The 26095-nt window shown below is 50.8% G+C and overlaps 1 protein-coding gene across 4 annotated transcripts in view; it reads right to left on the bottom strand.

The window, feature by feature from the left end:
* Nucleotides 1-11819, bottom strand: part of CLK2 (CDC like kinase 2) — a 32623-nt gene extending 20804 nt beyond the window's left edge. For 3 of the 4 annotated variants that reach the window (XM_073637287.1, XM_073637289.1, XM_073637288.1), the window contains exons 1-2: nucleotides 11637-11819; nucleotides 4113-4282 (exon numbers count right to left, since the gene is read on the bottom strand). In XM_073637287.1, the coding sequence (XP_073493388.1) occupies nucleotides 4113-4282 (170 nt within the window). In that variant the 5' untranslated portion in view covers nucleotides 11637-11819. The remainder of the gene's footprint in view (nucleotides 1-4112; nucleotides 4283-11636) is intronic. The other variant, XM_073637290.1, reaches the window with a different exon arrangement.
* Nucleotides 11820-26095: the final 14276 nt, after the last annotated feature.

Raw genomic sequence — 26095 nt, 5'->3', positions numbered from 1 at the left:
TTAATACCTGCTGTCAGGGAAATATTAATGTCAGGAAAATGTTCTTCCATATCTGCCTGACATAGATGTTCACCCCCCTCCCTTATTCCCCTTCTGCTCAGCATGAAAGCCCCAAGTAACACAGTCATGAGGGAGGCCTTACACTAACAAATGCCAGCCAAGAACTGGTACAAGCTAATTAAAATGCAAATGTATTTCCTCTTAACACAGACCTGAGATAGATTGACACCTTCTCCCAGGCCAGAGTTTGGAGGAAAGAGGAAATGTTTCGTTAACTTCAAAGGCACTCACAAACAATTCCCGGCCACCAGTCATAGCCAGGTCGACTCAGATATGAATTTTTTTTAGCTCCATACGTCCAGCAATAACGAGACCCATATTTTTAGAGGTAAAATCAGCGAGGGAATGAAAGGGATATTTTTTCTGCCGCTGAAAAACGCTACATAGAGCTGTAGCGCAAAAACACCAGAATAGCAGACTGCAGCTATACGCTATATGGTCTCTAAATAAAGATAAAATCATAAAGGAAAAAATGGCGTAGTTTGCAAGCTTCTGCGATCAACGAGCGATAAGTTATTGCAGAAGTTAGTGTTTTTAATAAAAATGTACAGGCTGGAGACCGGCCCACATGATGTCACCACAAGGGTCGCGTGGCCAGATCTCCCCTTAGGTATAAAAGAACCCATGGACAGTACAGAAGCACTCATTGCCAGGGGGTATAAGGATTATAAGCATTGGGTCCTGCTCGATAATAGCACAATCCAACTGGGGAGCCCCTCCTCCAACCATATTGAATCGTCTCCGCGATCATACAGTGTTAAGTTGTCTTCTTTTACCCTGTTTATTTTATGTAACTGCTTATGTATTTTAATGTCTCCTTCGTAACATCCTTGTATATATTTTTTCATAAACACTGCTTCCTTTTGGATTAAATATAAAATGTAATAGTTCTGTTTCTTTTGTTCTGCAATCGTTCCCGTCCCAAAGCCATATACGCTACCAAAACGCAGGCGTCCGGCCAGGCCTGTATTATATTTCAAACTCGGCCGGTGGTGGCAGCGAATAATAATGATTGGGCTATTGTGAAGCTGACAGTGACGGTACGGGACGTAAACACATATTCCATGCGGTGGAACCCAGAGATGTGACGCCATACGCTCACTGGTCGCTTACCGATATCCACGCAGCAAGTAGTCTGGATTGCGTGCTTGCGACTCTGGACGAAATACTGACAGCGTGACGGCACGGTGAGATATCGCGTGATCTCCCCGGTGTCGTCCCTGTGTTGAAGTCCCTGACACCTGCTTTTTGCCTGACTCAACAGTAGTCAATGGGTGAAAAACACGGCAAAAAAGCACAAAGAATTGACATGCTGCAGACTTGTAATGACAATCCAGACAGGAAAATTTCTGATCATGTGCACAACACTTCAGGATTGACATTGCATTAGCTGGCACAAGGATTCCCTAGCGTTTTTAGCCCATTTCAGCACGGAAAAAAACACAGCGAAAACACACCAAAACCGCACAGTGAAAACACACCAAAACCGCACAGTGAAAACACAGCCCTAGGCCTCTTTCACACGTCAGTGTGGTGACAGTTTTCACATGTACTGGAGACAAGTAGACCCTTTCATTTTCGGCGCACGTGTCAGTGTGTTTCCACAGATCATGTGTCCGTGGGTATAACACGCTGACATGTCCGTTTTTTTTGCACGCCGCAAAGCGTCCAACACACGTGCACAATGATGACATTCGTGTATAATCAGTGTGACACGTACCAGTGCCTGGAAATCAGTATACAGTTAGTGCTGTTCCCAAGCGACGGGTGCTGGAGGCAAGTCTCATCATTGTCAAGGGACTATGTTGAGAGTAGTATTCTGCTCCTGCCGGCTCTTAGTGCAAAAATAAGAAAACAAAAACATTATATTCACTTGGCTTGAGGTGAACGCACATGCTGAGGAGAATGACAAACTGCAGCGAGCGGGCTCCTGAAATGCACTCAGCGCAGTTCAGGGGCCCGCTCACTGCAGCGCATCATTCCCTCTGTCCCTCAGCGTCTGCAGTCGCATCAAGCCAGGATGGTATAAATGATCTTTGTATTTTTATACTAGGAGACAGTGGGAGCAGAATACGACTTTCAACATTGTCCCTTGCTGGTGCTGATCGCAGCGCCAGCAGGAGTCAATGACGATAAATTCCTTTAGCACCCGGCGCTTGTGCTAAACTGTACTGCTGATTCCCAGGAACTGGTACGTGTGATCCTGATGCGGCACACGGTTGCCACACAGGTACACACAAACATCTCTGGTACTGTTTTTTTACAGTAAATGAAATATCAGGACGTATGAAACAGACTTTAGATGTAGGATTGTACAAACCACCTAATGCGTGAAGTGAACCAGCCTAATCAACATGCAGGCTGCCCCTTGTGAAGATAGAGGATTAAAGAAGACAAGCAGATGACAGTCTCGTAGACTGACAATAAACTAATACCAATAGGAAACTCAATGTGGCCTAATATAGAATCATCTTAATTAACATGCAAGAAAGACCATGAGTATGTGTATTGTGCATAGACAGAGTGAACAAATAGTTTAGAAAGGAAAAGGTCTTTTAAGGATAAAAGTGAATTGCCATCGTCACTCAGAATACAAATTCCTTTCATCGGCACAGCTTCAGCAGTCGAGACGCCTCCTAAAGCAAATATAGAATATTGGAATTTACATAAATCAGATATTAAAGAAGTTGACCAGTACTTTATATTACCCCCCAATGTATCCCCCTGGGGACCTTAAGGATTTTTGTAAATACCTTATGTTGCGGTTTCTACATGTGAGCGGCGCTATCGGTGGCCGCTCACAGGCATCACGTGGCCCCGCACTCACGTCGCGACAAGTGAGGCGTGACTCAGCGCTGGGGTCCCTGCGGTGGCTGCTGGGTTGTGGGCGGGGAACCCCCTCCGCGTCACACCCAGCATCCACTGCACGCTTCCCTAATGAATGGGGTGAGGCAGAGCGCGCGGTGGATGCCGGGTGTGATGCGGGGGCCCCCCCCACAGGCCTGTAAGCAAAAGAATTATCGTGGAGTTAGCAGTGATCGTATGGCGGTATATACACATATTCCATGTGTTGGAATCCGGAGGTGTATATGCTATACGCTCACTGTTCGTTTTCCGATAACCAGACTGTTCGTTCGAACAGCCTGCGGCCTTTTCTGTCGATAGTCGTCCAGTCGTGTAATTGTCTAGTCGTTAGAGGCAGTAGAGAGTTGTTCTCTCAACAGATCACAGCGGGTGATTCTGCGTGACTACCGGACTGTGATATATTGTGGATATCTGTTAGTGGATATAAACCCCTCGGAGTGGGTGAAAAATGCAGAAGTGGTGCACGTTTATATTATACTTTTCAACTCCCGATTTTAGCTTACAAATACTGATCATGTGAACGTGGCCTTAGAGTTATGGCTTGTTCACCATCATCGCTAGGAAATGCCAGGTGATGCAAAATATTCCAGCTTTATAAAACCCAGCCTCCTAACCTTGTGCCAAAAAAACAGCAGCCATGGGTTCTTTTAAGCAGCTGCTGAGCACTGACAATGGTGGAGGCCACAAAGCAGTAGAAGGCTATAGAAAGAAAGCAAAGAGTCTTCAAGTTGCCCTTTCCTCAGTTCAAAATGTAAATGGCAGCTACTATGAACAGTGGAGGTCAAGATGAGGTCTGGAAGACCAAGCAAAATTTCAGTGAGCTGCTCGTGGGATTGCTAGAGAGGCAAATCAAAACCCCTGCTTAAAAGACTCTTGTCTGGCTACAAAAAGCCTTTACAAGCTGTGATACTTGCAAAAAAAAAAAAGTGTGCTACTATGTACTAACCATGCACGGTGCCTAAACTTTTGCATTGGCCCATTTTCCTTTTTGTAAAATTTAAGATGTAAAAGATGAAAATAAATTATTTTTTTTGCATAAAATATAAAAAAGGAAATGTGTCATCTTTAGGCGTTTAGAGATCATTTCATCTTCAACTTGCTTAACTATTCACAGTAATTTTGACCAGGGGTGCCCAAACTTTTACATGCCACTGAACAGATGTACAGAAATGAGGCGGGCACTTTACCTTCGGGACCTCTCATGATAGCTTTCTCCGTGTCTGTAGCGCCGGTCACGACCCCGGCCGCTGCTGCTGGACCTGCTCCTTCTCCGTCGGTGCTTGCGGCTTCTGTAGCGTTCATGGTAGCTGCCCCTGCTGCCCCTTTCGGATGAACGGTACCGTCTGGAGTGCGGCATCTGACAAAAGACAGACAGGATCAGTCAGCAACAGGGTCGGTCCATGTCAAGACATCCAGATCTGAATTGTTTTTTTTTTACCTTGAACTGCTACTTTAGTGAATTAGAAAAAAAAAAAGTCTTGCATTTTTATCTTCATTAGTTATTTCTAGAGAGATTTCTAAAGGTTTGAAAGTCTGCATTTTGTGCTTGTATGATGCTACATTTTTTTTTATCATATCTTGGGTTAGAAATAAGATGGAGATGGGAGAGGCCGCGTTTTGCTTAGGACGGTGCAGCCTCTAATTTGATTTGTCACAAGATTATGCTTCTTGACATTTTGTTTTGAGGAGTCAAATTCAAAATTTGGAGAGGCGATTGTGAAAACACAATAGGCTATAAAATATTCAAAAAAGGCAAGTGTGTTACTTAAAGAAGTTGTCCGCTACTTTTTCTTATTGATGCCCCATCTGTACGATAAGGAATCAATGAAAAGTAGTGGACAACTTCTTTAAGTTCTTGGTTACATTTGTACAAGGATTCAAGTTGGGCTCCCTGGGATCATATATTGCGATTTTCTAAATACAGTCTCATCCTAATCAGGTTTAATACTAAAATAAAAGCTGCAATAATAACTATTTAATTATACTCAATTTTTATTATTATTACGACACTAGACATCTCCTTTTTCAAGTTTTTAAGAGGAGTATAGGAGTTAAAATTATCAAGCTTTAAAATAAAACAAAAATTAACTAGTCTAAAGAATTGATAGTGTTTACACCGAGCTTTTATCATCAAGGTGACCCTTTTACTGGGTGAAATGTAACCTTGCCCACAATCTCGCTAGCAATGGCCGTATCCTTGTGTCAGTATGTCCGGCTGTTAGGGGGGGGGGGGGGGGGGGTTCGGCTCCACCTGAGAGTTATATAGGAGTTTTGGTTCTCCTGGATACACAAAGGATGGTGATGGAGCAGAAGCTGAAGAAGGGTCACTTCTACTCTTCATTAGCATGACCTCTGGAGGGTCCATGAGCCGGCAGTGCCGACCATACTCACAGGTCTACTGGCACCCATCGCCAATCCTGTGCCATCTTCAGTCACTTCATGGACTTCACCGTTGTTGCTGAATGTAACAACCCTTGTTTTCCTTCCCGTCTCGCTACATGGACTGACCATGTGATTGAGTCCCTGTGATGGCTTCTGCTTCCACAAACCGAGGTTTCAACAAACTCTTCTTTGTAGCGTACATGAACTGGATGTTTGCAATATTTTTCTCACACCGGTTGCAAAGTTGCCTGGTGTGAATGTGGCCTCTTGGAGGCTCGAGGGGCAAGGCGTTTCACGGGGCCTCCTAAGCCATCACATACACATTTGCCATGAGACGTGGCAAAAAAAAGTGCCATTCAGCTTCCACTCCAAAATCTTTCTTGTGACAGCAGACATTTATAAAGCTTCTCCTGCTTTTATACTGTGCCGTAGAGCCATGGACCTGAGCTATTGAATCATCAGAACTGCACTTGTATATTTTATTTCTCCATTCTCGCTGTAATAGACCACAAAAGGGTGGAGTTGCTTGTTCATCGTTTCATTGGAACGGCCATGCCTCATCCTCAACAAAAAAGGGATGGTCCTCTGAAGGTCTAAGCTTATCGGCCTCACTCACAGGTTCTCCTTGAAGTGATTATAGTCCCTGTTGACGAGCAGTGAGTGTTTCTGAAGGATTATCAGCCGCTCACAAAAACGCTCCGTAAGTCTTCTGTACTTTTAGAGACTGTCAAAAGTACATCTGCCAAGGTATCTACCATATGGTAGAAACTAGGAGCAAAAAAAGCCCAATCAGGGTGTTACCTGAGAACAACAAGTAAGCAAGAGGATATGCCAACCAGATAGACTTGTGAAACGACAACCATGAATACGTATGAAACCAGCGGCTGCAGATCCACGGCTCTCCAACCAGGACAGAGAAAAAGGAGCCAAATGTGGCTTATCCGCACCGCAGGTGGGCAATGAAGGGGTCTTCATTTCAGGTTCTTTAGCCATTGCGTTTCAGTCATTCCAGACTTCTGCCTCAGGACACAAACCGTGTATTTTATCTACCACGGCCTCTTCAAAATGATGCCATATTTTTTCTTGGAGAGCCATTACTGGAGAACATTTCTACAGATATTTAGGTAACAGTCTGAAGTCTTTTCTGGACACATCATTGTTGGTAATCACCAAGGTTGGACTCACCAATCTGAGTATCTCTCAGCTCACCTCCTTCAAATCATAAATAAATCCTACGCAGCCCACCCACCACCCCCATAACCAGTACATATAAGCATACTGAGTGTGCACCACCGGCTAGGAGACAACTCTTCAGGGCAGCACATTCTGAAATGTTGGCAGGAGTTTTATTTAATTTCGCTTCATTGCAGCCATTTGATAAATTCTAAAAGGTAATTTTTTTTTCTCATTAAAGTCCACTCTGAACCCCATCTTCATTGAAAAAAAACAGAAATGTAGAAAGTTTTGCAATTTTATTGAAAAAGAAAAACTGAAATATCACACGGTCATAAGTATTCAGACCCTTTCCCAGTATTGAGTAGAAGCCCCCTTTTAAGCTTGTACAGCCATGAGTCTTCTTGGGAATGATGCAACAGGTTTTTCACCCCTGGATTCGGGGATCCTCTGCCATTCTTCCTTGCAGATCCTCTCCAGTTCCGTCAGGTTGGATGGTGAACGTTGGTGGACAGCCATTTTCAGGTCTCTCCAGAGATGCTCAATTGGGTTTAGGTCCGGGCTCTGGCTGGGCCAGTCAAGAATGGTCACAGAGTTGTTCTGAAGCCACTCCTTTGTTATTTTAGCTGTGTGCTTAGGGTCATTGTCTTGTTGGAAGGTGAACCTTCAGCCAAGTCTGAGGTCCAGAGCACTCTGGAAGAGGTTTTCATCCAGGATATCTCTGTACTTGGCCGCATTCATGTTTCCTTCAATTGCAACAAGTCGTCCTGTCCCTGCAGCTGAAAAAACACCCCCATAGCATGATGCTGCCACCATGTTTCACTGTTGGGATTGTATTGGGCAGATGATGAGTAGTGCCTGGTTTTCTCCACACATACGGCTTAGAATTAGAACTTTTTGGTGATATCTTCATCTCATCAGACCAGAGAATCTTATTTCTTATAGACTGGGAGTCCTTCATGTGTTTTTGAGCAAACTCTATGCGGGCTTTCATATGTCTTGCACTGAGGAGAGGCTTCTGTCGCGCCACTCTGCCATAAAGGCCCAAATGGTGGAGGGCTGCAGTTCTCCCATCTCCCTACTGCATCTCTGGAGCTCAGCCACAGTGATCTTGGGGTTCTTCTTTACCCCTCTCACCAAGGCTCTTCTCCCAACATTGCTGTTTGGCTGGGCTGGACAGCGAGGTCTAGGAAGACTTCTGGTGGTCCCAAACTTCTTCCATTTAAGGATTATGGAGGCCACTGTGCTCTTAGGAACCTTGAGTAATGCAGAGATTCTTTTGTACCCTCGGCCAGACCTGTGCCTTGCCACAACTCAGTCTCTGAGCTCCTTGGGCAGTTCCTTTGAGCTGATGATTCTCATTTGGTCTGACATGCACTGTGAGCTGTGAGGTCTTATAAAGACAGGTGTGCGCCTTTCCAAATCAAGTCCTATCAGTTTAATTAAACACAGCTGCACTCCAGTGAAGGAGTAGAACCATCTCAAGGAGGATCGCAAGGAAATGGACAGCATGTGACTTAAATATGAGTGTCCAAGCAAAGGGTCTGAATACTTATGACCATGTGAGATTTCAGTTTCTCTTTAATAAATTTGCAAATTAACAAATGGCTGCAATGAAACAAAGTGAAAAATTTAAAGGGGTCTGAATACTTTCCGTACCCACTGTCCATTTCAGATTTTATAAAAATGTTTCAAGCTGGTGTTATAAAGAATTCAAATTTACTGAGATAATGACTTGTCTTCTCATTGGCTGTAAGCCACAATCATCAACATTAACAGAAACACTTGAAATAGATCCCTCTGTGTAATGACTCTATATAGTATAGGATTTCACTTTTTGTATTGAACTGAAATAAATTAACTTTTTGATATTCTAATTTAATGAGATGCACATAGATATATCTATCTATCTCCCCAGGCAATGCCCTCCCCCAGTATATCTATCTATATACACTGCTCAAAAAAATAAAGTGAACCCTGAAATAACCCATCCTAGATGTGAATGAGTGAAATCTTCTCATTGAATACCTTGTTCTGTATAAAGCTGAATGTGCTGACAACAAAATCACACAAAAATCATCAATGGAAATCACATTTATTAACCAATGGAGGCCTGGATGTGGAGTCACCCCCAAAATTATAGTGGAAAAACCCACTACAGGCCGATCCAACTGTGATGTAATGTCCTTAAAACAAGTCACAATGAGACTGAGTATTGTGTGTGGCCTCCACGTGCCTGTATGACTTCCCTACAACGCCTGGGCATGCTCCTGATGAGGCTGAGTATTGTGTGTGGCCTCCACGTGCCTGTATGACCTCCCTACAACGCCTGGGCATGCTCCTGATGAGGCTGAGTATTGTGTGTGGCCTCCACGTGCCTGTATGACCTCCCTACAACGCCTGGGCATGCTCCTGATGAGGCTGAGTATTGTGTGTGGCCTCCACGTGCCTGTATGACCTCCCTACAACGCCTGGGCATGCTCCTGATGAGGCTGAGTATTGTGTGTGGCCTCCACGTGCCTGTATGACCTCCCTACAACGCCTGGGCATGCTCCTGATGAGGCTGAGTATTGTGTGTGGCCTCCACGTGCCTGTATGACCTCCCTACAACGCCTGGGCATGCTCCTGATGAGGCTGAGTATTGTGTGTGGCCTCCAAGTGCCTGTATGGCCTCCCTACAACGCCTGGGCATGCTCCTGATGAGGTTGCGGATGGTCTCCAGTGGGATCTCCTCCCAGACCTGGACTAAAGCATCCGCCAACTCCTGGACAGTCTGTGGTGCAACGTGACGTTGGTGGATGGAGCGAGACATGATGTCCCAGATGTGCTCAATCGGATTCAGGTCTGGGGAACGGGTGGGCCAGTCCATAGCTTCAATGCCATCATCTTGCAGGAACTGCTGACACACTCCAGCCACATGAGGTCTGGCATTGTCCTGCATTAGGATGAACCCAAGGCCAACCGCACCAGCATATGGTCTCACAAGGGGTCTGAGGATCTCATCTCGGTACCTAATAGCAGTCAGGCTACCTCTGGCGAGCACATGGAGGGCTGTGCGGCCCTGCAAAGAAATGCCACCCCACACCATTACTGACCCACTGCCAAACCGGTCATGCTGAAGGATGTTGCAGGCAGCAGGTCGCTCTCCACGGCGTCTCCAGACTCGTCAGGTCTGTCACATGTGCTCAGTGTGAACCTGCTTTCATCTGTTTAGAGCACAGGGCGCCAGTGGCCACTTTGCCAATCCTGGTGATCTGTGGTAAATGCCAAGCGTCCTGCACGGTGTTCGGCTGTGAGCACAACCCCCATCTGTGGACGTCGGACACTCATACCACACTCATGGAGTCGGTTTCTAACCGTTTGTGCAGACACATGCACATTTGTGGCCTAATGGAGGTCATCTTGCAGGGCTCTGGCAGTGCTCCTCCTGTTCCTCCTTGCACAAATGAGGAGGTAGCGGTCCAGCTGCTGGGCTGTTGCCCTCCTACAGCCCCCTCCACGTCTCCAGCTGTACTGGCCTGTCTCCTGGTAGCGCCTCCAGCCTCTGGACACTACGCTGACAGACACAGCAAACCTTCTTGCCACAGCTCGCATTGATGTGCCATCCTGGATGAGCTGCACTACCTGAGCAACTTCTGTGGGTTGTAGAGTCCGTCTCATGCTACCATGAGTGTGAAAGCACAACCCACATTCAAAAGTGACCAAAACATCAGCCAGAAAGCATTGCTACTGAGATGCAGTGTGTTGTCCCCACCTACAGAACCACTCCTTTATTGAGGGGGTCTTGATAATTGCCAATAATTTCCATCTATTGTCTATTCCATTTGCACAACAGCAGGTGAAATTGATTGTCAGTCAGTGTTGCTTCCTAAGTGGACAGTTTGATTTCATAGAAGTTTCATTTACTTGGAGTTATATTCTGTGGTTCAAGTGTTCCCTTTATTTTTTTGAGCAGTGTATATTTCCCCGCACAGTGCCCTCCCCCAGTATATATTATATCTATATCCCTGCACACAGTGCCCTCCCCCAGTATATATTATATCTATATCCCTGCACACAGTGCCCTCCCCCAGTATATATTATATCTATATCCCTGCACACAGTGCCCTCCCCCAGTATATATTATATCTATATCCCTGCACACAGTGCCCTCCCCCAGTATATATTATATCTATATCCCTGCACACAGTGCCCTCCCCCAGTATATATTATATCTATATCCCTGCACACAGTGCCCTCCCCCAGTATATATTATATCTATATCCCTGCACACAGTGCCCTCCCCCAGTATATATTATATCTATATCCCTGCACACAGTGCCCTCCCCCAGTATATATTATATCTATATCCCTGCACACAGTGCCCTCCCCCAGTATATATTATATCTATATCCCTGCACACAGTGCCCTCCCCCAGTATATATTATATCTATATCCCTGCACACAGTGCCCTCCCCCAGTATATATTATATCTATATCCCTGCACACAGTGCCCTCCCCCAGTATATATTATATCTATATCCCTGCACACAGTGCCCTCCCCCAGTATATATTATATCTATATCCCTGCACACAGTGCCCTCCCCCAGTATATATTATATCTATATCCCTGCACACAGTGCCCTCCCCCAGTATATATTATATCTATATCCCTGCACACAGTGCCCTCCCCCAGTATATATTATATCTATATCCCTGCACACAGTGCCCTCCCCCAGTATATATTATATCTATATCCCTGCACACAGTGCCCTCCCCCAGTATATATTATATCTATATCCCTGCACACAGTGCCCTCCCCCAGTATATATTATATCTATATCCCTGCACACAGTGCCCTCCCCCAGTATATATTATATATTATTATATCTATATCCCTGCACACAGTGCCCTCCCCCAGTATATATTATATCTATATCCCTGCACACAGTGCCCTCCCCCAGTATATATTATATCTATATCCCTGCACACAGTGCCCTCCCCCAGTATATATTATATATTATTATATCTATATCCCCGCACAGGCTCCGGGACGATACTAGCAGCGGCCGCCATTTTGTGCCCTTCTCCTGACTGACCGCCGCCATCTTACATCTCGGCTCCTCCGACCGCCTCGGCCTCCGCCCTGAGCCCCGCCGCTCCCCGGGCCCACTCACCGCTCTCGCAGCCAGGCCGGTTCTCTTGTCCCACAAGAAGTCCGTGTTTGCGATGCTGAGTGCGGCGCCGCCGTCTCCTCCCCGCTCCTCCGTCTGTTGTGCGGCCGCGCGCCCCCGACACCGCTCACCAGCACGTCAGCATGCGATCTACGTCACTCCCAGCTCATTGGCCAATCATACGGCGGGTACAAAAAGTGGGCGGAGCCGAATGCCACAGAGAGACGTCTGACAGAAAACTGGACTCCCGCGCCGCCATCTTCAGTGTTACGTCACGTACAGACGACCTACACTGATTATGGGGGCTCAAGGATTCCCCTATAACACAACACAACACAATACATATGTCTGAAGCAACAGCAAGCCATTAATAAAGTTCATTAGTACAAGAAGTTGCGCTGAGAAAATAACTGGTGTGTCCATCTGTTACTCAGTGGATGTGAGGTGACCCCTCGTGCTTCTCTGTAGATGTGAGGTGACCCCTCATGCTTCTCTGTAGATGTGAGGTGACCCCTCATGCTTCTCTGTAGATGTGAGGTGACCCCTCATGCTACTCTGTAGATGTCAGGTGACCCCTCGTGCTTCTCTGTAGATGTGAGGTTACCCCTCGTGCTTCTCTGTAGATGTGAGGTGACCCCTCGTGCTTCTCTGTAGATGTGAGGTGACCCCTCGTGCTTCTCTGTAGATGTGAGGTGACCCCTCGTGCTTCTCTGTAGATGTGAGGTGACCCCTCATGCTTCTCTGTAGATGTGAGGTGACCCCTCATGCTTCTCTGTAGATGTGAGGTGACCCCTCGTGCTTCTCTGTAGATGTGAGGTGACCCCTCGTGCTTCTCTGTAGATGTGAGGTGACCCCTCGTGCTTCTCTGTAGATGTGAGGTGACCCCTCGTGCTTCTCTGTAGATGTGAGGTGACCCCTCATGCTTCTCTGTAGATGTGAGGTGACCCCTCGTGCTTCTCTGTAGATGTGAGGTGACCCCTCATGCTTCTCTGTAGATGTGAGGTGACCCCTCGTGCTTCTCTGTAGATGTGAGGTGACCCCTCATGCTTCTCTGTAGATGTGAGGTTACCCCCTCGTGCTTCTCTGTAGCTGTGAGGTGACCCCTCGTGCTTCTCTGTAGATGTGAGGTGACCCCTCATGCTTCTCTGTAGATGTGAGGTGACCCCTCGTGCTTCTCTGTAGATGTGAGGTGACCCCTCGTGCTTCTCTGTAGATGTGAGGTGACCCCTCGTGCTTCTCTGTAGATGTGAGGTGACCCCTCGTGCTTCTCTGTAGATGTGAGGTGACCCCTCGTGCTTCTCTGTAGATGTGAGGTGACCCCTCGTGCTTCTCTGTAGATGTGAGGTGACCCCTCGTGCTTCTCTGTAGATGTGAGGTGACCCCTCGTGCTTCTCTGTAGCTGTGAGGTGACCCCTCGTGCTTCTCTGTAGCTGTGAGGTGACCCCTCGTGCTTCTCTGTAGATGTGAGGTGACCATTCATGCTTCTCTGTAGGTGTGAGGTGACCCCTCGTGCTTCTTTGTAGATGTGAGGTGACCCCTCGTGCTTCTCTGTAGATGTGAGGTGACCATTCATGCTTCTCTGTAGGTGTGAGGTGACCCCTCGTGCTTCTTTGTAGATGTGAGATGACCCCTCATGCTTCTCTGTAGATGTGAGGTGACCCCTCATGCTTCTCTATAGATGTGAGGTGACCCCTCGTGCTTCTCTGTAGATGTGAGATGACCCCTCATGCTTCTCTGTAGATGTGAGGTGACCCCTCGTGCTTCTCTGTAGATGTGAGGTGACCCCTCATGCTTCTCTGTAGATGTGAGGTGACCCCTCATGCTTCTCTGTAGATGTGAGGTGACCCCTCGTGCTTCTCTGTAGATGTGAGGTGACCCCTCGTGCTTCTCTGTAGATGTGAGGTGACCCCTCGTGCTTCTCTGTAGATGTGAGGTGACCCCTCCTGCTTCTCTGTAGATGTGAGGTGACCCTTTGTGCTTCTCTGTAGATGTGAGGTGTCCCCTCGTGCTTCTCTGTAGATGTGAGGTGACCCCTCGTGCTTCTCTGTAGCTGTGAGGTGACCCCTCATGCTTCTCTGTAGATGTGAGGTGACCCCTCGTGCTTCTCTGTAGATGTGAGGTGACCCCTCGTGCTTCTCTGTAGATGTGAGGTGACCCCTCGTGCTTCTCTGTAGATGTGAGGTGACCCCTCATGCTTCTCTGTAGATGTGAGGTGACCCCTCATGCTTCTCTGTAGCTGTGAGGTGACCCCTCGTGCTTCTCTGTAGATGTGAGGTGACCCCTCATGCTTCTCTGTAGATGTGAGGTGACCCCTCATGCTTCTCTGTAGATGTGAGGTGACCCCTCATGCTTCTCTGTAGATGTGAGGTGACCCCTCGTGCTTCTCTGTAGATGTGAGGTGACCCCTCGTGCTTCTCTGTAGATGTGAGGTGACCCCTCGTGCTTCTCTGTAGATGTGAGGTGACCCCTCGTGCTTCTCTGTAGAAGTGAGGTGACCCCTCGTGCTTCTCTGTAGATGTGAGGTGACCCCTCGTGCTTATCTGTAGATGTGAGGTGACCCCTCGTGCTTCTCTGTAGATGTGAGGTGACCCGTCGTGCTTCTCTGTAGATGTGAGGTGTCCCCTCATGCTTCTCTGTAGATGTGAGGTGACCCCTCGTGCTTCTCTGTAGATGTGAGGTGACCCCTCGTGCTTCTCTGTAGATGTGAGGTGTCCCCTCATGCTTCTCTGTAGATGTGAGGTGACCCCTCGTGCTTCTCTGTAGATGTGAGGTGACCCCTCATGCTTCTCTGTAGATGTGAGGTGACCCCTCATGCTTCTCTGTAGATGTGAGGTGTCCCCTCATGCTTCTCTGTAGATGTGAGGTGACCCCTCGTGCTTCTCTGTAGATGTGAGGTGTCCCCTCGTGCTTCTCTGTAGATGTTAGGTGACCCCTCGTGCTTCTCTGTAGATGTGAGGTGACCCCTCTTTCTTCTCTGTAGATGTGAGGTGACCCCTCGTGCTTCTCTGTAGATGTGAGGTGACCCCTCGTGCTTCTCTGTAGATGTGAGGTGACCCCTCGTGCTTCTCTGTAGATGTGAGGTGACCCCTCGTGCTTCTCTGTAGATGTGAGGTGACCCCTCGTGCTTCTCTGTAGATGTGAGGTGTCCCCTCATGCTTCTCTGTAGATGTGAGGTGACCCCTCGTGCTTCTCTGTAGATGTGAGGTGACCCCTCATGCTTCTCTGTAGATGTGAGGTGACCCCTCATGCTTCTCTGTAGATGTGAGGTGTCCCCTCATGCTTCTCTGTAGATGTGAGGTGACCCCTCGTGCTTCTCTGTAGATGTGAGGTGTCCCCTCGTGCTTCTCTGTAGATGTGAGGTGTCCCCTCATGCTTCTCTGTAGATGTGAGGTGACCCCTCGTGCTTCTCTGTAGATGTGAGGTGACCCCTCGTGCTTCTCTGTAGATGTGAGGTGACCCCTCATGCTTCTCTGTAGATGTGAGGTGACCCCTCGTGCTTCTCTGTAGATGTGAGGTGACCCCTCGTGCTTCTCTGTAGATGTGAGGTGACCCCTCGTGCTTCTCTGTAGATGTGAGGTGACCCCTCGTGCTTCTCTGTAGATGTGAGGTGACCCCTCCTGCTTCTCTGTAGATGTGAGGTGACCCCTCATGCTTCTCTGTAGCTGTGAGGTGACCCCTCATGCTTCTCTGTAGCTGTGAGGTGACCCCTCGTGCTTCTCTGTAGATGTGAGGTGTCCCCTCGTGCTTCTCTGTAGATGTGAGGTGACCCCTCGTGCTTCTCTGTAGCTGTGAGGTGACCCCTCATGCTTCTCTGTAGATGTGAGGTGACCCCTCGTGCTTCTCTGTAGATGTGAGGTGACCCCTCGTGCTTCTCTGTAGATGTGAGGTGACCCCTCGTGCTTCTCTGTAGATGTGAGGTGACCCCTCGTGCTTCTCTGTAGATGTGAGGTGACCCCTCGTGCTTCTCTGTAGCTGTGAGGTGACCCCTCGTGCTTCTCTGTAGATGTGAGGTGACCCCTCATGCTTCTCTGTAGATGTGAGGTGACCCCTCATGCTTCTCTGTAGATGTGGGGTGACCCCTCATGCTTCTCTGTAGATGTGAGGTGACCCCTCATGCTTCTCTGTAGATGTGAGGTGACCCCTCGTGCTTCTCTGTAGCTGTGAGGTGACCCCTCGTGCTTCTCTGTAGATGTGAGGTGACCCCTCGTGCTTCTCTGTAGATGTGAGGTGACCCCTCATGCTTCTCTGTAGATGTGGGGTCACCCCTCATGCTTCTCTGTAGATGTGAGGTGACCCCTCATGCTTCTCTGTAGATGTGAGGTGACCCCTCGTGCTTCTCTGTAGATGTGAGGTGACGCCTCATGCTTCTCTGTAGATGTGAGGTGACCCCTCGTGCTTCTCTGTAGATGTGAGGTGACCCCTCGTGCTTCTCTGTAGATGTGAGGTGACCCTTCTTGCTTCTCTGTAGATGTGAGGTGACCCTCGTGCTTCTCTGTAGATGTGAGGTGACCCCTCGTTCTTCTCTGTAGATATGAGGTGACCCCTCGTGCTTCTCTGTAGATGTGAGGTGACCCCTCGTACTTCTCTGTAGATGTGAGGTGACCCCTCGTGCTTCTCTGTGTAACGGGTCCGGGAGGCGGACTGTAACGGGTCCGGGAGGCGGAACCTCTGAGCTACTATACAAGGGGGCGGCCCTTGTAAGGGAGCGGGTGGCAGTCTCTGGGTGAACGGACAGGGAGTTACGGCAAGTGATCAGGGCAGTCTCTGGGTAAGGGGTAGGTACGACCTGTGATGGCAGAGCCTCCGGGTAGGCTAGCAGGCAGGTGGTAGATGTGTGCTCCCAGGTGAGCAAGCGAGAGTCTCTGGAATAGCTGATGGTCACCGCACGTGACAACGGGACCTCCGGGCTGGCAAGCAGGCAGGTAACGGAGATGCGCTCCCAGGTGAGCGGGCAAGAGTCTCTGAGATAGCTGGTGGTCACAGCACGTGACAACGGAGCCTCCGGGCTGGCAAGCAGGCAGATAACGGAGAAGCGCTCCCAGGTGAGCGGGCAAGCTGGTCCATAGACAGACTGACCGGAGTAGTAAGGCAGACCGTCGGACCTCAGGCAAGCAGGCAGGTAGCTGACATGCGCTCCCAGGTGAGCGGGCAGGCTGGTCCTTAGACAGACTGACAGGAGAAGTAAGGCAGACCGTCGGACCTCAGACTGGCAGACAGGTAACAAGTATTCAGGCAGGAATCAGGCAGGTAACTGGCAGGTACTGGCAGGTAACTAGCAGGAAACTGGCAGGTAACTGGCAACGGGACCTGAGGGCTGAAGCACAGGTGAGACACAGGTGCAAACAACATTGCTCGGGCACCTCCATTTTGGAGGAGGTGCCTTTTATATGATGAAGTCCTCCGGCCATTGGCCGGGGACTCTTTAGGGCGGCGCGCGCGGCCCCTTTAAGAGGAGGGGAGCGCGCGCGCGCGCGCCCTAAGCACAGGGGCCGGGAAGGAGCGCGCGCCGAGAGCAGAGCAGGAGGAGGACGCCGGGACGGAGCAGAGCGGTGAGGGGAGCAGCGTCCCTGCCTAGCAGAGGGCAGGGACGCCAGCGCTACAGTACCCCCCCCTTTAGGCCCCCCCTTTTTTAGGCCAGACAGAAATTTAGCTAGGATGAGAGGGGCATGGATGTTCTCCCGGGGCTCCCACGTTCTCTCCTCAGGACCAAACCCCCTCCAATCTACCAGAAAAAAGGTCTTTCCTCTTACCCTTTTGCTGGCAAGAATGTTCTCTACCTCAAACTTGTCCTCAGCAGAAACCAGAGCAGGAGGCGTACCTGTAGACTTAGAAAAAGAGTTAAGTACCACAGGTTTGAGGAGAGATACATGGAAGGAGTTAGGGATCCGTAAGTTGGCCGGGAGTTTCAATTTATAGGCTACCGGGTTGATCTGACCGATGACCACCAGTGGGCCGATGAACCGAGACCCTAACTTATAGGAAGGGATCTTGAGTCGGACATATTTGGACGAGAGCCAGACTTTATCCCCAGGACGGAATTGAGGAGGGTCCATCGCTAAATGCTGCCAGGGGGCAGCAGGTACTGGCAGAGGAAGAAGGCGGCCGGCCGACAGGTGTCTCGGAACTTTGTTGCGGGCGCAGGTCACACAGGCAGAAACAAAGTCCATAACATCCTTGTGCAGGTTAGGCCACCAGTAGTGTCGGGTAATAAGCTGGAGGGTCTTTTTCCGACCGGCGTGGTCAGCTAGTTTAGACGAATGACCCCAGTGTAGGATTCTCTCCCGATCAGGTACCGATACGAACGTCTTACCAGGAGGGAGACAATTTAGACTCACGGGAGCCACCTGCATTACTCTGGCGGGATCGATGGGGCAGTCACATGGTCTATGAGGTGGTGATGTCTCTGCCTCCTCCTTAACAAAGACATCAGCACTAGACCAAAAAGGAATCGGAAGTCCAGGTAGATTAGCTGGGATAGGAGAGGGACGGACGGAATGGACGGGAACCAGGCAGGTTTTATGACAGGCCTGTCCCCAGTGAAGGACTTCTCCGGTTTGCCAGTCAAGCACGGGTGCATGTCTCTGGAGCCAAGGCAGACCTAGCAAGAGGGCGTGAGGGAGACCAGGCAGAACGTGAAAGGAGATACTCTCTGAATGCAGCATTCCCACCTGCAGAGTAATGGATTCGGTGATGAATTGGATGGGGCGAGGTAAGAGGCCCCCATCCACGGCAAGAACAGACAAGGGTACAGCCAGAGGTTTGGTGGGGATGCGGAATTTCTCCACCAGGGACTGTGAAATAAGATTTCCGGCTGCTCCAGAGTCAAGTTGGGCTAGTTCGGAATAGCGATTCTCCCCGCAGATGATTGAGACTGACAACAGCAGGGATGGAGAGGATTTATTTTTGTCTAGATCGACCCCTCTGAGTGAACCTAGATACAGGCGTTCTCCCGACCTCTCCGGGCAGGCACGGATCAGATGCTCCTTACTGCCACAGTAGAAGCAGCTCCCCTCGGCACGGCGGAAATCCTGACGGGATTTGACCATCTTGGTCTGGTCGACCTGCATAGGCTCAGGAGAGTGTACCTGTGGAGAAACGGAAGGAATGACGGGTTCCTGGAAAGTAGGAGCTAGACGTGGAATCCTTCTCTCACGGGTGACCTCTTTGGCACGCTCCTGGAACCGTAGGTCAATCCGGGTGGCAAGGGTTATTAGATCATCGAGAGTGGTAGGAATGTCCCGACCAGCAAGTTCATCTTTAATACGGCCGGACAGACCCTCCCAGAAGACGGATACCAGGGCTTCGTTATCCCAGGCCAGCTCCGAGGCAAGGGTACGGAACCGTATGGCATATTGGCCCACGGTGAGGCTTCCCTGACGGAGGCGAAGCAGAGAAGATGCGGATGAGGTCCTCCGTCCGGGTTCGTCGAAGGCTTTCCGGAAAGCCATGAGAAAGGCAGGCAAGTCGGACACCAGGGGATCTCCCCTCTCCCATAGAGGATTTAGCCAGGCCAGGGCCTCCCCGGTGAGATGGGACATGATAAAGGCAATTTTGGCTCGGTCGGAGTTAAACTGGTGGGATAATAGTTCAAAATGCAGGGTGCACTGATTTATGAAGCCCCGAGCCAGGACGGAGTCGCCTCCGAAGCGAGGAGGTGCAGAGAGCCGGGGTCCGGAAAAGGATACCATGGTACTGGCGGAGGTTGTTGGTGGATCAGACAGAGTGTTCAGGCGAGTATTAACATTCCGCAGGTGACCCAGGATGGTCTCCTGTTGGGACCTCTGACGGGACAGTTCAAGACAGAGGTCCGAAAGCGAGGGAGCTTGGGTGCCACCGGGTTCCATGGCCCGAGCAAACTGTAACGGGTCCGGGAGGCGGACTGTAACGGGTCCGGGAGGCGGAACCTCTGAGCTACTATACAAGGGGGCGGCCCTTGTAAGGGAGCGGGTGGCAGTCTCTGGGTGAACGGACAGGGAGTTACGGCAAGTGATCAGGGCAGTCTCTGGGTAAGGGGTAGGTACGACCTGTGATGGCAGAGCCTCCGGGTAGGCTAGCAGGCAGGTGGTAGATGTGTGCTCCCAGGTGAGCAAGCGAGAGTCTCTGGAATAGCTGATGGTCACCGCACGTGACAACGGGACCTCCGGGCTGGCAAGCAGGCAGGTAACGGAGATGCGCTCCCAGGTGAGCGGGCAAGAGTCTCTGAGATAGCTGGTGGTCACAGCACGTGACAACGGAGCCTCCGGGCTGGCAAGCAGGCAGATAACGGAGAAGCGCTCCCAGGTGAGCGGGCAAGCTGGTCCATAGACAGACTGACCGGAGTAGTAAGGCAGACCGTCGGACCTCAGGCAAGCAGGCAGGTAGCTGACATGCGCTCCCAGGTGAGCGGGCAGGCTGGTCCTTAGACAGACTGACAGGAGAAGTAAGGCAGACCGTCGGACCTCAGACTGGCAGACAGGTAACAAGTATTCAGGCAGGAATCAGGCAGGTAACTGGCAGGTACTGGCAGGTAACTAGCAGGAAACTGGCAGGTAACTGGCAACGGGACCTGAGGGCTGAAGCACAGGTGAGACACAGGTGCAAACAACATTGCTCGGGCACCTCCATTTTGGAGGAGGTGCCTTTTATATGATGAAGTCCTCCGGCCATTGGCCGGGGACTCTTTAGGGCGGCGCGCGCGGCCCCTTTAAGAGGAGGGGAGCGCGCGCGCGCGCGCCCTAAGCACAGGGGCCGGGAAGGAGCGCGCGCCGAGAGCAGAGCAGGAGGAGGACGCCGGGACGGAGCAGAGCGGTGAGGGGAGCAGCGTCCCTGCCTAGCAGAGGGCAGGGACGCCAGCGCTACACTCTGTAGATGTCAGGTGACCCCTCCTGCTTCTCTGTAGATGTGAGGTGACCCCTCATGCTTCTCTGTAGCTGTGAGGTGACCCCTCGTGCTTCTCTGTAGATGTGAGGTGACCCCTCGTGCTTCTCTGTAGATGTCAGGTGACCCCTCCTGCTTCTCTGTAGATGTGAGGTGACCCCTCATGCTTCTCTGTAGCTGTGAGGTGACCCCTCGTGCTTCTCTGTAGATGTGAGGTGACCCCTCGTGCTTCTCTGTAGATGTGAGGTGACCCCTCGTGCTTCTCTGTAGATGTGAGGTGACCCCTCGTGCTTCTCTGTAGATGTGAGGTGACCCCTCGTGCTTCTCTGTAGCTGTGAGGTGACCCCTCGTGCTTCTCTGTAGATGTGAGGTGACCCCTCGTACTTCTCTGTAGATGTGAGGTGACCCCTCGTGCTTCTCTGTAGATGTGAGGTGACCCCTCATGCTTCTCTGTAGATGTCAGGTGACCCCTCCTGCTTCTCTGTAGATGTGAGGTGACCCTTTGTGCTTCTCTGTAGATGTGAGGTGACCCCTCGTGCTTCTCTGTAGATGTGAGGTGACCCCTCGTGCTTCTCTGAAGATGTGAGGTGACCCCTCATGCTTCTCTGTAGATGTGAGGTGAATCCTCGTGCTTCTTTGTAGATGTGAGGTGACCCCTCATGCTTCTCTGTAGATGTGAGGTGACCCCTCGTGCTTCTCTGTAGATGTGAGGTGACCCCTCATGCTTCTCTGTAGATGTGAGGTGACCCTCGTGATTCTCTGTAGATGTGAGGTGACCCCTCGTGCTTCTCTGTAGATGTGAGGTGACCCCTCATGCTTCTCTGTAGATGTGAGGTGACCTGTCGTGCCCATGGGTAGATGTGAGGTGACCCCTCGTGCCCAAGAGTAGATGTGAGGTTATCCCTCATGCTACTCTGTAGATGTGAGGTGACCCCTCGTGCTTCCCTGTAGATGTGAGGTGACCCCTCGTGCTTCTCTGTATATGTGAGGTGACCCCTCGTGCTTCTCTGTAGATGTGAGTTGACCCCTCGTGCTTCTCTGTAGATGTGAGGTGACCCCTCGTGCTTCTCTGTAGATGTGAGGTGACCCCTCGTGCTTCTCTGTAGATGTGAGGTGACACCTCGTGCTTCTCTATAGATGTGAGGTGACCCCTCGTGCTTCTCTATAGATGTGAGGTGACCCCTCAAGCTTCTCTGTAGATGTGAGGTGACCCCTCGTGCTTCTCTGTAGCTGTGAGGTGACCCCTCATGCTTCTCTGTAGCTGTGAGGTGACCCCTCGTGCTTCTCTGTAGATGTGAGGTGACCCCTCGTGCTTCTCTGTAGATGTGAGGTGACCCCTCGTGCTTCTCTGTAGATGTTAGGTGACCCCTCGTGCTTCTCTGTAGATGTGAGGTGACCACTCGTGCTTCTCTGTAGATGTGAGGTGACCCCTCATGCTTCTCTGTATATGTAAGGTGACCCCTCGTGCTTCTCTGTAGATGTGAGGTGACCCCCTCGTGCTTCTCTGTAGATGTGAGGTGACCCCTCGTGCTTCTCTGTAGATGTGAGGTGACCCCTCGTGCTTCTCTGTAGATGTCAGGTGACCCCTCGTGCTTCTCTGTAGATGTCAGGTGACCCCTCGTGCTTCTCTGTAGATGTCAGGTGACCCCTCGTGCTTCTCGGTAGATGTCAGGTGACCCTTCGTGCTTCTCTGTAGATGTCAGGTGACCCCTCGTGCTTCTCGGTAGATGTCAGGTGACCCCTCGTGCTTCTCTGTAGATGTGAGGTGACCCCTCGTGCTTCTCTATAGATGTGAGGTGACCCCTCAAGCTTCCCTGTAGCTGTGAGGTGACCCCTCGTGCTTCTCTGCAGCTGTGAGGTGACCCCTCGTGCTTCTCTGTAGCTGTGATGTGACCCCTCGTGCTTCTCTGTAGATGTGAGGTGACCCCTCGTGCTTCTCTGTAGATGTGAGGTGACCCCTCGTGCTTCTCTGTAGATGTGAGGTGACCCCTCATGCTTCTCTATAGATGTGAGGTGACCCCTCAGGCTTCTCTGTAGATGTGAGGTGACCCCTCGTGCTTCTCTGTAGATGTGAGGTGACCCCTCGTGCTTCTCTGTAGCTGTGAGGTGACCCCTCGTGCTTCTCTGTAGATGTGAGGTGACCCCTCGTGCTTCTCTGTAGATGTGAGGTGACCCCTCGTGCTTCTCTGTAAATGTGAGGTGACCCCTCGTGCTTCTCTGTAGATGTGAGGTGACCCCTCGTGCTTCTCTTTAGATGTCAGGTGACCCCTCGTGCTTCTCTGTAGATGTGAGGTGACCCCTCGTGCCTCTCTGTAGATGTGAGGTGACCCCTCGTGCTTCTCTGTAGATGTGAGGTGACCCCTCGTGCTTCTCTGTAGAAGTGAGGTGACCCCTCATGCTTCTCTGTAGATGTGAGGTGACCCGTCATGCCCATGGGTAGATGTGAGGTGACCCCTCGTGCCCATGGGTAGATGTGAGGTAACCCCTCATGCTACTCTGTAGATGTCAGGTGACCCCTCGTGCTTCTCTGTAGATGTGAGGTTACCCCTCGTGCTTCTCTGTAGATGTGAGGTGACCCCTCGTGCTTCTCTGTAGATGTGAGGTGACCCCTCAAGCTTCTCTGTAGATGTGAGGTGACCCCTCGTGCTTCTCTGTAGATGTGAGGTGACCCCTCGTGCTTCTCTGTAGATGTGAGGTGACCCCTCGTGCTTCTTTGTAGATGTGAGGTGACCCCTCGTGATTCTCTGTAGATGTGAGGTGACCCCTCATGCTTCTCTGTAGATGTGAGGTGACCCCTCTTGCTTCTCTGTAGATGTGAGGTGACCCCTCATGCTTCTCTGTAGATGTGAGGTGACCCCTCGTGCTTCTCTGTAGATGTGAGGTGACCCCTCGTGCTTCTCTGTAGATGTGAGGTGACCCCTCGTGCTTCTCTGTAGATGTGAGGTGACCCCTCGTGCTTCTCTGTAGATGTGAGGTGACCCCTCCTGCTTCTCTGTAGATGTGAGGTGACCCCTCATGCTTCTCTGTAGATGTGAGGTGACCCCTCATGCTTCTCTGTAGCTGTGAGGTGACCCCTCGTGCTTCTCTGTAGATGTGAGGTGACCCCTCATGCTTCTCTGTAGATGTGAGGTGACCCCTCGTGCTTCTCTGTAGATGTGAGGTGACCCCTCATGCTTCTCTGTAGCTGTGAGGTGACCCCTCGTGCTTCTCTGTAGATGTGAGGTGACCCCTCATGCTTCTCTGTAGATGTGAGGTGACCCCTCATGCTTCTCTGTAGATGTGGGGTGACCCCTCCTGCTTCTCTGTAGATGTGAGGTGACCCCTCATGCTTCTCTGTAGATGTGAGGTGACCCCTCGTGCTTCTCTGTAGCTGTGAGGTGACCCCTCGTGCTTCTCTGTAGATGTGAGGTGACCCCTCATGCTTCTCTGTAGATGTGAGGTGACCCCTCATGCTTCTCTGTAGATGTGGGGTCACCCCTCATGCTTCTCTGTAGATGTGAGGTGACCCCTCATGCTTCTCTGTAGATGTGAGGTGACCCCTCGTGCTTCTCTGTAGATGTGAGGTGACGCCTCATGCTTCTCTGTAGATGTGAGGTGACCCCTCGTGCTTCTCTGTAGATGTGAGGTGACCCCTCGTGCTTCTCTGTAGATGTGAGGTGACCCTTCTTGCTTCTCTGTAGATGTGAGGTGACCCTCGTGCTTCTCTGTAGATGTGAGGTGACCCCTCGTGCTTCTCTGTAGATGTGAGGTGACCCCTCGTGCTTCTCTGTAGATGTGAGGTGATCCCCCGTGCTTCTCTGTAGATGTGAGGTGACCCCTCATGCTTCTCTGTAGATGTGAGGTGACCCCTCGTTCTTCTCTGTAGATGTGAGGTGACCCCTCGTGCTTCTCTGTAGATGTCAGGTGACCCCTCCTGCTTCTCTGTAGATGTGAGGTGACCCCTCATGCTTCTCTGTAGCTGTGAGGTGACCCCTCGTGCTTCTCTGTAGATGTGAGGTGACCCCTCGTGCTTCTCTGTAGATGTGAGGTGACCCCTCGTGCTTCTCTGTAGATGTGAGGTGACCCCTCGTGCTTCTCTGTAGATGTGAGGTGACCCCTCGTGCTTCTCTGTAGCTGTGAGGTGACCCCTCGTGCTTCTCTGTAGATGTGAGGTGACCCCTCGTACTTCTCTGTAGATGTGAGGTGACCCCTCGTGCTTCTCTGTAGATGTGAGGTGACCCCTCATGCTTCTCTGTAGATGTCAGGTGACCCCTCCTGCTTCTCTGTAGATGTGAGGTGACCCTTTGTGCTTCTCTGTAGATGTGAGGTGACCCCTCGTGCTTCTCTGTAGATGTGAGGTGACCCCTCGTGCTTCTCTGAAGATGTGAGGTGACCCCTCATGCTTCTCTGTAGATGTGAGGTGACTCCTCGTGCTTCTTTGTAGATGTGAGGTGACCCCTCATGCTTCTCTGTAGATGTGAGGTGACCCCTCGTGCTTCTCTGTAGATGTGAGGTGACCCCTCATGCTTCTCTGTAGATGTGAGGTGACCCTCGTGATTCTCTGTAGATGTGAGGTGACCCCTCGTGCTTCTCTGTAGATGTGAGGTGACCCCTCATGCTTCTCTGTAGATGTGAGGTGACCTGTCGTGCCCATGGGTAGATGTGAGGTGACCCCTCGTGCCCAAGAGTAGATGTGAGGTTATCCCTCATGCTACTCTGTAGATGTGAGGTGACCCCTCGTGCTTCCCTGTAGATGTGAGGTGACCCCTCGTGCTTCTCTGTATATGTGAGGTGACCCCTCGTGCTTCTCTGTAGATGTGAGTTGACAACTCGTGCTTCTCTGTAGATGTGAGGTGACCCCTCGTGCTTCTCTGTAGATGTGAGGTGACCCCTCGTGCTTCTCTGTAGATGTGAGGTGACCCCTCGTGCTTCTCTATAGATGTGAGGTGACCCCTCGTGCTTCTCTATAGATGTGAGGTGACCCCTCAAGCTTCTCTGTAGATGTGAGGTGACCCCTCGTGCTTCTCTGTAGCTGTGAGGTGACCCCTCATGCTTCTCTGTAGCTGTGAGGTGACCCCTCGTGCTTCTCTGTAGATGTGAGGTGACCCCTCGTGCTTCTCTGTAGATGTGAGGTGACCCCTCGTGCTTCTCTGTAGATGTTAGGTGACCCCTCGTGCTTCTCTGTAGATGTGAGGTGACCACTCGTGCTTCTCTGTAGATGTGAGGTGACCCCTCATGCTTCTCTGTATATGTAAGGTGACCCCTCGTGCTTCTCTGTAGATGTGAGGTGACCCCCTCGTGCTTCTCTGTAGATGTGAGGTGACCCCTCGTGCTTCTCTGTAGATGTGAGGTGACCCCTCGTGCTTCTCTGTAGATGTGAGGTGACCCTCGTGCTTCTCTGTAGATGTGAGGTGACCCCTCGTGCTTCTCTGTAGATGTGAGGTGACCCCTCGTGCTTCTCTGTAGATGTGAGGTGACCCCTCGTGCTTCTCTGTAGATGTGAGGTGACCCCTCGTGCTTCTCTGTAGATGTGAGGTGACCCCTCGTGCTTCTCTGTAGATGTGAGGTGACCCCTCATGCTTCTCTGTAGATGTGAGGTGACCCCTCAGGCTTCTCTGTAGATGTGA

The sequence above is a fragment of the Phyllobates terribilis genome, unplaced genomic scaffold (assembly GCF_046119375.1).
Source record: "Phyllobates terribilis strain yellow unplaced genomic scaffold, ASM4611937v1 Scaffold_6__1_contigs__length_29720123, whole genome shotgun sequence".
In the NCBI taxonomy this organism is placed as follows: Eukaryota; Metazoa; Chordata; class Amphibia; order Anura; family Dendrobatidae; genus Phyllobates; species Phyllobates terribilis.
This window is presented reverse-complemented; position numbering and strand designations above follow the sequence as displayed.